Here is a 12,486-nt window from a genome sequence, read left to right as displayed (position 1 = left end):
TTGCTCACGAGCATGTTCCTGGAGCGTAGTAAATTCAAGAACTTTGTTAAGAGTACTTCTACAATTTTCTGATAAAATTTTAAGAGTTGAAGTATCTTTAACCTGAAGGTGGTCTTTCTCCCATCACTTTATATTAGTAAGGACTTCATTATTGCAACTCTTGCCTCAAAAGTAAATCTAATAGTTGCAGCTATGTATCATTTCCCATTGGGAAACTGGGAAAAGTACTTTAAAAAATTGAAGTGTTGTTATACAAAGTAAGTGCATTGAATTTCCATCATATTTGTAATATTTTGATTTGGTGTTTTGTTTTTCAAAATGATACAAAATTAGTGTATGCTATAAAATGATATGGCAGACAGTGTTTTATGACAACTGTACTTTATTTAAAACAAAAAAACATCCCAACTGAATATACAAGATTACGCTACAGGTAAGCGATGCGGAATCGATGTGTTTGATAGTTAAATTGTTTTTATTTATTTATTTTAGATTTTGTATATCATTGTGACATCATAGAAAAAGAATCACATCGGTTCGTACCTCCTGATTTTCAAAACTCTCTCTCCTTATGTTTGGTTTTTTTTTTAAGGATGCAAGGACTGCATTGACAAATGAACATTGGTCAGCTGTGCAGCTCTAGACTGTAAATAAGTTCACGTCATTTTTAGATACACTTGTACTGAGTTTTGAACCAGCCTTATTCTCTGTGGCAAATATACGGTTAAGGAGTGGAGGGCTGAATTTATTCAATTGATACAGTTGAGTGGAACTTCATTCAAATTTCATAAGAACAGCTCATCTTCTGCCTAGCAATAAAGGCATAATTACACCATGTGAAGTCAGCTGTAACAGACTCTTGCAACAAGGATCAGCAATGTAGTCTGGAACTGCAAACCATATTGGTTGCAGGTCCTTAATTGGCAGCACCACAAAAGGCAGGCTAAAGTTGTCTACAAAAGCTGGTGTGATTTACAAACTCTCAATTATATAGCACTGATTCTCTCTTCAGCTCAAAACAACTCACTACTATAATTATGAATCTTCAGAATTCTGAACTGAGTGAAATATTTAAATCTTAATTTTTGGTCTCAAAAAGTTTGTGACTTTAAACTGAACTCCATGTCTAAAAATGTTTTAATAATTAAAAAAAAGGGAACGCTTTGGTTTGAAGGTGTAAATAACCAGATCTCCTAATGATTTTAATTACTTTAAATTTCTTAAGACATGACAAGTAAACAGAGTTAATAATAGATCAGAACTTTGTACATCTGGTCAGTATTGGCCACAATGACACATACCAGGCACCATAACGTAACATACACATGTCAGAGCAGACAAACAGAGAATCAGTTATACCAGTCACTCAAGAAACACCCAGTGCCTAGCTAGTACATTTACCAATATGGCCCACTAGTATACTTAGTCAAATCATGAAAGCACTACATATACTTGATAGCTTGCCTTACATATAGTATAGAACTAGAAAGCTCTAGGTTCATGGCAATAGTCTATAGAATTTGTGAACAGCCTTTTGCTCCCTGTATGTGACCCCTGCATTCAGAATTTGAAAGAGAATATTCCAGTCAAAATTGTGAAAAGCTTTCTCTAAGTCTACAAGTCTCATGTGTTCCGACATTTCTATGGATTCCAAACTGATCTTCCCTGAGATAGGCTTCTACCAGTTTTTCCATTCATCTATAAAGAATTGTTGTTAGTATTTTGCAGCCATGACTTATTAAACTGATACTTGGTAATTTTCACCCCTGTCAACACTTGCTTTCTTTGGGATTGGAATTATTATATTCTTCTTGAAGTCTTGAGTGTATTTCGCCTGTCTCGTACATCTTGCTCATCAGATGAAAGAGTTTTGTGATGGTTGGCTTTCTGAAGGCTCTCAGTAGTTCTGATGGCATGTTGTCTATCCCAGGGGCCTTGTTTCGACTTGGGTCTTTCAGTGCAGGGGTTCTAATACACATTGATGATAAAAGGCAGCTAATAGACATATCTCCAGAATTAACAAAAGAATTTATTTATTTTTATTTATTTATGTTTATTTATTTATTGCAATACGTATTCTGTAGATGTTAACACATGGATGTGGAACAAGTAAAAAACATTTAATGCATTATTACATTAGTTTCCATTACGACAACAAACAAAGATTAATAATATAAGTTGGAAACACAATCGGTAAGATAAAATTACACACACAAGCAGAGTTCCAGATATAACATTCTGGTTTTGTCCAAACAACTTTTTACAGGTTACCAATTAATCTGATTAACACAACAAGATATATTGAGGTAGGAATATACAATAGTATTTGGGAAAGAAATTAGCTATCTCTGCTATTGACTACTTCTAGAGAATAGAAACTTTTTTCAAGCAACAACTCCTTTAGCTTATTTTTAAACAGCACGTTTTTGTCTCATAGACACTTTATATTACTTGGAAGTGCATTGAAGATTTTTGTGCATGTGTATTTCACACCTTTTTGCACGAGGGACAGATTTTTCAGGTCCCATTATGTGTCACATTTCCTCTTTGCATTATGGTGATGGTAGTAGTTTCATATTGAGAAGGATTGTGAAGCATGAATGTCATGATTGAAAATATATATTGTGAAGTAGTGGTTAGGATCCCTATTCGTTTAAAAAGATTGTGGCATGAGATTCTTGGAGGCACTCCATACAAAATTTGGACAACCTTTTTCGATAGTGGTGAATTGCCCTGTAAGATTATTCCATAACACACAAATGAATGAAAGTAGCCAAAGTAAACAGATTTTGAGACATTGATGGCTCCGATTTTGGCGATTATCCGAATGGCAAATGTTGCTGAGCTGGGCCTTTTCAGGGTTTGATTGATGTGCTGTTCCCAGTTATGCCTATTATCTACACTCCTGGAAATGGAAAAAAGAACACATTGACACCGGTGTGTCAGACCCACCATACTTGCTCCGGACACTGCGAGAGGGCTGTACAAGCAATGATCACACGCACGGCACAGCGGACACACCAGGAACCGCGGTGTTGGCCGTCGAATGGCGCTAGCTGTGCAGCATTTGTGCACCGCCGCCGTCAGTGTCAGCCAGTTTGCCGTGGCATACGGAGCTCCATCGCAGTCTTTAACACTGGTAGCATGCCGCGACAGCGTGGACGTGAACCGTATGTGCAGTTGACGGACTTTGAGCGAGGGCGTATAGTGGGCATGCGGGAGGCCGGGTGGACGTACCGCCGAATTGCTCAACACGTGGGGCGTGAGGTCTCCACAGTACATTGATGTTGTCGGCAGTGGTCGGCGGAAGGTGCACGTGCCCGTCGACCTGGGACCGGACCGCAGCGACGCACGGATGCACGCCAAGACCGTAGGATCCTACGCAGTGCCGTAGGGGACCGCACCGCCACTTCCCAGCAAATTAGGGACACTGTTGCTCCTGGGGTATCGGCGAGGACCATTCGCAACCGTCTCCATGAAGCTGGGCAACGGTCCCGCACACCGTTAGGCCGTCTTCCGCTCACGCCCCAACATCGTGCAGCCCGCCTCCAGTGGTGTCGCGACAGGCGTGAATGGAGGGACGAATGGAGACGTGTCGTCTTCAGCGATGAGAGTCGCTTCTGCCTTGGTGCCAATGATGGTCGTATGCGTGTTTGGCGCCGTGCAGGTGAGCGCCACAATCAGGACTGCATACGACCGAGGCACACAGGGCCAACACCCGGCATCATGGTGTGGGGAGCGATTTCCTACACTGGCCGTACACCACTGGTGATCGTCGAGGGGACACTGAATAGTGCACGGTACATCGTTCTACCATTCCTAGACCGGCAAGGGAACTTGCTGTTCCAACAGGACAATGCACGTCCGCATGTATCCCGTGCCACCCAACGTGCTCTAGAAGGTGTAAGTCAACTATCCTGGCCAGCAAGATCTCCGGATCTGTCCCCCATTGAGCATGTTTGGGACTGGATGAAGCGTCGTCTCACGCGGTCTGCACGTCCAGCACGAACGCTGGTCCAACTGAGGCGCCAGGTGGAAATGGCATGGCAAGCCGTTCCACAGGACTACATCCAGCATCTCTACGATCGTCTCCATGGGGAATAGCAGCCTGCATTACTGCGAAAGGTGGATATACACTGTACTAGTGCCGACATTGTGCATGCTCTGTTGCCTGTGTCTATGTGCCTGTGGTTCTGTCAGTGTGATCATGTGATGTATCTGACCCCAGGAATGTGTCAATAAAGTTTCCCCTTCCTGGGACAATGAATTCACGGTGTTCTTATTTCAATTTCCAGGAGTGTATATATTTGCCCAAGAATTTCAAACAATCTGTGCTCTCTATCTGCTGGCTCTCACATATAATGTTTATTTCCTGTGGACTTTTGTGACCAGAATGGAAATGAATGTAATTAGTTTTGCTGAGGTTTATTGAAAGAGAATTTACTGTGAACCATTTCAGAACATCCTCAAGTAAACAGTTGGCTTTTAATTCCAGGTCAGAGGGTATCTTACTGTCCATCACAATACTTGTCATCAGCTTACATTGTAAAATTGCTTCCTTTGTTTGAGGACAATGGTAGGTCATTGATATATATGAAGAATAGCAGGGACCAAGGACAGAACCTTGTAGAACTCCATATTTTACTGTTCCCAGTCAGACTCTAACCCTTCTATGTGACTATTGTTACCATCTAGCGCTGTTTTCTGTTGTTTGCACTGTAGGTAGACACAAAGACTTTAGACAGATCGCAAAATCAATGTATTTTTGTTGAGGCATTCCAAAATGTTATTCGTAAATGAAAATATTGCTTCGGTTGTGGATTCTCTGAATCCAAACTGGTGTTTACTAATTACTGCATGTTTTTCTATGTGACAGACTATCCTGGCATACATTAGCTTTTCGAGGACTTTAGGAAATGTAGTCAAAAGAGAGATAGGCTGATAGTTTTAACATATGAGGCATTGCCTCTTTTGTAGAGGGGCTTTACAATAGCATATTTCGTCCTTTCAGAGAAGACACCTTGTTTGAGAGAGGCATTGAATATATGAGCTAGGACTTCAATGAACTAATTGCAGCAGGTTTTTAGCAATTTGCTTGAGATGTCATCAACACCAGTTGAATTTTGTGCTTTTAAATAAATAATGGTTTTTCTTACTTCCTGTACTGTTATAGGGGCTATACCTGTCTGCTCTATGGAGTTTGGGAAATGACCTTTCAGTATTTTTAATGCTTCTTCTAAGGAGCCATTGTGACCTGCTTTCTCAGCAACACTTAGAAAATGCTCATTGAAAATTTTTACCACAGTATTTTGATTTTGTACCTGTCTATCTTCATTATTGAGAACAATGTTTTGGGACCTACTGGGGCAATTTGCACCAGTCTCACTCTTTATCTCTTCCCATACAGTTTTGATTTTGTTACTAGATTCATTAATTTTGGAGCACAGGTACAAACTCTTTGACTTCTGAATAATTTTGCTTAGTACTTTGCAGTATTTTTTATAGTGATTTAGCTGGGTGTGGTAGTCTGAATTTTTTGTGGCAATGTACAGTTCTCGTTTCCTTTTGCATGAAATCTTAATACCAGTGGTTATCCAAGGCTTTTTGGTATGTTTTGTGGTTTGGATCTTGTATATCCTTTTTGGGAAGTTGCTTTCAAATCTCAGTGCCACTTCATTACTGAAAAAGTTGTACTTTGAATTGGCATTTTCTAAATTATACATAGGTGCCCTGTCTGTGGCTTGGAGATATTATTTAGAAACCTGGATAGTTTCTTCATTTACTGTCCCAACTCTTTTCCAGCTAGGGCCACTGTCATTCACATAAATACTTGTGCTGTTTATAGTGAGTCTTTGTCCAAAACTGTATTATTTGCTGACACGACAGTTATAACAGAAGCTGAAAAAATTAGCATCTGTAAGAAAAAATAAACTCTGTCGCAGAGTTACTCATTAACTGGTTCCACTTAAACCAACTGGTCAATAAAACAGCAGTACTAAATTTTCACAGAGAGTGAAATAAAATGTACAATATGCATGTCTCGTCATCAATAGTTAACCCAGTAGGAGACTAAATTATTAGCCCAGCAGTTCCTGAGTAATATTAAATGGGCAAAAAATAAAAAAAAATCTCGGTTCTAGGCTTGTAAAAATAAAAAGGCTTAAAGTATATTTTGAATTTCCATGTGCAATTAAATAAAAACAGCATTTGAGAAAGTGTATTAGTTGGAAATATTACATTGCATGTTGTGATTGTTGTATACTTTCTGCATTGTTGATTCTCAAATTTAACCTAGAGATGTTATGTAAATTCAAGTAATTTTTTTTTTTTTTTTTAATTCACTGTCGTAAGGCATTTGTTGAGCATTTTCAGATTCAAATAACTCATATAATTTTTATTGACTTTGTTCAATTTGTAGCAATGTTGCCTCTTTGCAGTTTTGTACCTGTCAGCTGTTGTTTTTTCAGACTAATGGGTCATCAAGCCGTTCAAGAAGAGATGGACTGGAAGGTGAAGCAGCTACAGTTTTTTATTAATATAGGATTATTCCACAAGTCTTCATCTGAAAATGAAATTGCTATAAGGACACCCTTGGCAGGTATTTGAAATGTTCCATTTATTATATCATAAAGGGCATCCATCATGGCAAGTTTATGAAGTTAAATGTATTCAGTAGACACTTTGCAGGGAAAGAGACGCCAAGAGCACAACAGCAACAGGTAGTAAATATATATATGTGTGTGTGTGGTGGTGGTGGGCGGGGGTGGGGGGGGGGGGGAGAGAGGGAGAGAGAGAGAGAGAGAGAGAGAGAGAGAGAGAGAGAGAGAGAGAGAGAAATCTTTTGCCTTTAACCACATGGTCCTTAAATAGAGGAAAATTCTAGCAATATGAGAAATTCACATCTCACAGTATCCAACAGTGGAAAATACAGGCTGTTACATCTCAGAGTATCCAATTCTGAACCTATTCTTTGTCTGATGATGTGCTTGAAAACATTTGCACATGTATGGTAGCTATATCACTAATAACATTGCCAATAGTATGAGGATCCTGGTATAAACTACAATCTAGCTTGCAGTTTTGTTTGGAATTTGTATCTTTTGACATCTGTCAAAATCCAGCACTTCCACATTATCAGTTTGTTTTCACAATTGTACCCTCATAAAAAAAAATGGCACTTGTCAATTGATCAATCAGATAATACTGTAGTGGAGCAAATAGGATTTTTCTGTGACTTTTTCAAAACATTTTCTTGTGCCAGCAATATTGTTTGAGAAATTTAAATACTGTGGTGTTAGGTGTATGGGAAGTAGTTATTATTTGTCTTGCCGAAGTAAAAGAATGAAGAGAGTTGCATTAATTGAGAGTAAGTATGAGTCACTATCTTCAACGTGAAGAGAAATCATTATATATGTGCAAAGGAGTCAATGTTGGGTGCTTTTGTCGTTACGTTTAGATAGTCTACAGTTACATATTCAAGGAATTGAAGGGGTATACTATGCTGATGATGGTAGAATTATTGTAAGTCTGTTAAGAGATAAAGTAACATATGTAATGAGAAATTGAAATTTTCAAGTTATTTATTAGCTTTGTGTAAATTGATAGTGATATACCTGCGATAAAATGCAAATTGTACAGTTCTGTGCAGCAAAGACCTGACTCCCCTTTAACTATAATATGTGCAGGAAAAGTGACAGCTGAAATCACCTTTCATAACATGTTGAAAACTTGATCTACAGACTATGTGTTCCAGGTCTCTATAAATTTCTGTGTCTTGCACATGTCATTCAGTATGAACATTGGACATTAAACTGTTCAAAAAACTTATTTAGCCCATTTTCAGTATTCTTACCTCTTAATGTTCTGGGCCAAGTCTCCACTGGGGAGAAGTGTAGATCACTGAGAAATGTGTGATATCCACAGGCAGAAAAAAAGCATTTTATCTTATGGCTATTTTTTCCTGTTTCAGTGTTATTTCTTGCAAGCTTGTGTTTCTTCATTGCTTTTCATTTTTGCCTAATGTGAGTGCTTGTGTTTGTTGTATTGAAATGAAAATATACTTAGCACTTAAATTAATGTTGTTGACAATAATGCATGGCATTCGTTCATGTTACACTGAGAAGCAAACAGCTGTACCAAAATAGCTAAAGAAAAACTTGAGTTTTTCATGCCAAGTACTTCTCTAACTGAACATACTGACCAGTTTTCCATTAAAAGCATGATTGTAATTTCTAAGGTCTTTCTGAGCCCTTGTGCCACTACTCTGCCATCACTTCACTGTATCGGGGAAACAGCCACTCCCTTTCTGTATTATTTCATGGAAGACAGGCTACCTTCATTGCCATAAAAGTCAATTGGAATGTGAACAGTTTCGTTGTGTGCAGACTTTTCACTTTGTCAACATTTGCTGATAGCATGGATAGCTGCTTTTCAACTGAATTGTGTGAAACTAATGTGACTAGGAACAAGTCCAGACTGATTGGGAGGCTCTTGAAAAGGACTGGCACAGTTGAGAAAATGGGGAGAGTAGTCCTTTTCTTTCGCCCCTCCTCCTTTGCCTGTAGCTGAAAGGAGCCACTGGCTCCTAAACCTTGCACATGTTCTAAATTCTCGTGTTTCTTTCCTCCTGCTGCCATGTGTTTAGAAGATTTTTTTATCTACCCTATTATATCAGAGTATGTTCACATTTATTGTCAACTATCAGTCACAGTTCAAAATAAATAACAACTTTCATAATTGTATTATTTTTCTGGAAAATTACTTAGAATAAACAATACTCAAAAAGACATTAATGAAATAAACAGCTGAAGAATATAAAATATTATAAAATAATTTAACAAACAAATTAGAATCATATCTGTTAGACAACTCTTTTTATTTTGTAGAAGTAGTATGTTAATTATGGAACTGTTTGTTTGTTCCAAGCTGGTGTGAAGGGGTGTTTCTTCCGAGCTCTTGATCAGCGCATGCCAAAACTTGATGACCTCCGGACTCTGTTGAGCCGTGTTACGCATTACATCAATGCACAAATGTTTGACAATGAAGTACCTGCAGTGCTGAGGCAGCCACTTTCAGACAAGGTATTATCTTCTAAGTTATTCCTAATAGTTCCTCTTACGTCTGAAATATAATGGTTCCATGTAAAACTCATTTAATGTATTCAGCAGTAATGAGTATTTCAATTAGGAGTCTAATAACGTTATATTTCTCACAATTCATAAATTGTTTGTGTAGTTAATGAATGTCAGAAATCCAACAGCTCTCATGAATTGCAGATACACCAATGAGCCAAATTGTTGTGACCACCTGCTTAATACATGTTGCTCCACTTCTGGAACACAGCGCAGAAGCTATTCTGCATAGCATGGATTTAAATCCTTCATAAGTTTCTGGTGATTTGTGACACCTGTTTCTAAGTACAGGTCATGCAGTTCCCATATATTGTGGGCCTGTGGTCAGTGGATGTTGGAGCTGGTGCCCAACACCATTCCAGATGTGTTCCATTGTGTTCAGATGAGGTAAATCTGTTGCCCAAAATGACAAGTTCACTGTGATGCTCCTCAAACTGCTGTAGCATGATTCTGTCCCTGTGAACTTGACAGTTATTCTACTGGAAGATGCCATTGCTGTCGAGAAAGATATCAAGTGCGAAGGGATGCAGGTGGTTCGCAATAGTTTTCATGTAGTCCGCAGCTGTCATAATGCCTTCCAAAGCATAACACTGCCCCCATCGGCCTGTTTCTGTGGCATGATTAATGTTTTGAACAGCCATTCGCGTATCCGGTTATGACCATCGACCTGCTGAGCAGAAAATGTGATTCATCTGACCAGGTAACATGTTTCTGTTGATCCATGGTCCAGTATCACTGATACTGTGCTCATTACGATGGTAATGGAAAATGTTGTTCAGTTAACAAGTGTGGGCTTCACATCCTTACTATACATAGATTTTAGAGGATGTTTCTCATAGTTGTGAGATTTAACTGCATTTCTCGAGTTCAACATTATTATTATTATTATTATTATTATTATTAATATTAATTGCTATAGCATCTGGTTTAGAAAAATGTATATCATTCGGCTAAGGCCGCATCAGCCAGACTGTGGTCGTGTGTGTGTGACTTGAGTGTGTGTGTGGGGGGGGGGGGGGGGCAATTTGAATGGGTGGGTTCGTGTATGTTGTCTAATTCCGATGAAGGCCTTTTAGGCCTTGACGTTTGACAATCTTTTTTTGTGCCTATCTGCGACTTAGCATCTCTGGTATATGGTGACTAGCATCTGTCCGTTTCATAAAATTGTCACTATTCCATCCTGGATTTTCCATTGTTTACTTTAATGTGTGGCATTTTTTTTATCCTGATGTGATTGTAAAACATCTATTATGTGGCCTTTGGTAGAATTTATCATCTGTATCATGCTGAATGAAATAATTATCTTCCTGTTCAATATGCAAGTTGTGATAGAGCGTTACGCCATTTGTGGTGTTGGAGTAGCATGTTATTGTTACACAATTTTGCACATATTAATCTCTTAGTAATAAGGTGCAATTGTCTGCAGAGGATTGTGTTAAAACTGTACACAGCCTAATGAAACACAGGTGTTTTATTCCCAGGGACAACAGGGAAATGTGGGGAAAGGTGAGGGAATGTTTTCATCTGGGAAAAACGTGAGAATTTTTTAGATTTCTGAAAATTTCTCATTGTTTTAGCTTTCAGTTAAATTTTTGCAATTTTAACTAGTAAAAACTTATACTCTAAAAAAGAATTTTATTTTAGCCCACTACTATAGACGAATACTGCAGCAATAAAACACAAACAAGAGAATTCCATGAAAATAAAATTTCAGTTGCAAAGAAAATGCACCATTTATAACAATAAAACATAGTGCACACGCACAAGTGTTTGCCGACAGCTAAATGTGTCAGTGGCCTTAGGAAGAAGTCTATGCAATACCTTGTAATAACAGACTGCTTTCAATGAGTGTGACCTCACAACTGTTTACATTTGTAACAGGTTGTGGGAAAGTATTGTGAATGCTGGTTTGAGAAGCATTACTTTCAAAGTAAATTTCCTTTTATACAAGATGAATTATGTTGTATGTGAAAATGTGCAGTGAATTTCTTAAATTACAGAGCATTTTATTCTCATTAAAAACTTGACATTTCAGAAACAGCAACTTGAAACACTTTGAGTCCAAAAGACCAGCCATTTATGCCATTATCTAAAATATCACTGGCACATTAGTGTTTCATGTATCTTAAAGGGTAGCACACGCTAAAAAAGACTAAACTTCGAGGTTAGTTTTTCAGATACATTTTCATTCTTTCATACATTACAGGTTCTGCATCAAAGCATTATAATTTTGGGACTGAAAAAAAAGTGAACATATTCAAAGTTTGTAAGTGCTTGTGATAGGGATTTTACTGTGAAAACATAAAACTGTTTCACCCATGTAACAAAAAAGTCATTGCTGATGAATTTGCATTCTGTTGGACAATAGAGAAACATCCGGTGGGAAAATTTTTAAGAAAACTATAAAATTAATTTTGGTAGCATATGAGACATCATTATTGTATAGCGTCACGTATGAACGCAATTAAGAGAGACTCTGATACGGAATGAGCACTTGTATGTTGCAGCCAGGATTTCTGGTCTGACGTTTCATCTTAATAGAACAATGGTGGAAAATTCTGTATTTTCAACTGTTACAGACTCACACTTTCTAAATTGAAAACATAGTGAACTGAGAATATGAAGAATGAAAGTCTCTGAGACAGAATGATTAATTTTTTCCCAGAGTTCACCCTGTATTTTTCTAGCCATTGGATACTCTCCTCAGTTGCAGTAATGAAGCACAAAGCTGTGCTGTAAGTTTTTGTTAAAATCGTGAAATTCTGTAGATTCAAACAATGAAGAGCCCATGTTGGAATATCAACAATATTATGGATATGATAGATTGCTATCTATTATAAAGGTGAGACATTGAGCTCCAGACAGGCACAATGAAAAGGCTGTTGCATATATATATATATATATATATATATATATATATATATATATATATATATATATATATATATATATATATATATATATATATATAAATGAGGTGACTTACCGAACGAAAGCGCTGGCAGGTCGATAGACACACAAACAAACACAAACATACACACAAAATTCTAGCTTTCGCAACCAACGGTTGCCTCATCAGGAAAGAGGGAAGGAGAGGGAAAGATGAAAGGATGTGGGTTTTAAGGGAGAGGGTAAGGAGTCATTCCAATCCCGGGAGCGGAAAGACTTACCTTAGGGGGAAAAAAGGACAGGTATACACTCGCACACACACACACACACATATCCATCCACACATACAGACACAAGAATATATATATATATATCATCCAAAGCCTTCTTCAGAGAAGCGCGCGCGCGCCCACACACACACACACACACACACACACACACACACACACAGATCCTTTGCATAAAT

General features: G+C 38.1%; 1 protein-coding gene across 1 annotated transcript in view; it reads left to right on the top strand.

Moving 5' to 3' along the window:
* The window catches only part of LOC126203907 (myb-binding protein 1A), a 105,773-nt gene that overhangs the window by 40,205 nt on the left and 53,082 nt on the right, over positions 1-12,486 (top strand). Inside the window, exons 8-9 of the mRNA XM_049938295.1 lie at positions 6,468-6,598; positions 8,926-9,080. Of these exons, the coding sequence (XP_049794252.1) occupies positions 6,468-6,598; positions 8,926-9,080 (286 nt within the window). The remainder of the gene's footprint in view (positions 1-6,467; positions 6,599-8,925; positions 9,081-12,486) is intronic.

This window comes from Schistocerca nitens, chromosome 9, assembly GCF_023898315.1.
Source record: "Schistocerca nitens isolate TAMUIC-IGC-003100 chromosome 9, iqSchNite1.1, whole genome shotgun sequence".
NCBI classification, from domain to species: Eukaryota; Metazoa; Arthropoda; class Insecta; order Orthoptera; family Acrididae; genus Schistocerca; species Schistocerca nitens.
This window is presented reverse-complemented; position numbering and strand designations above follow the sequence as displayed.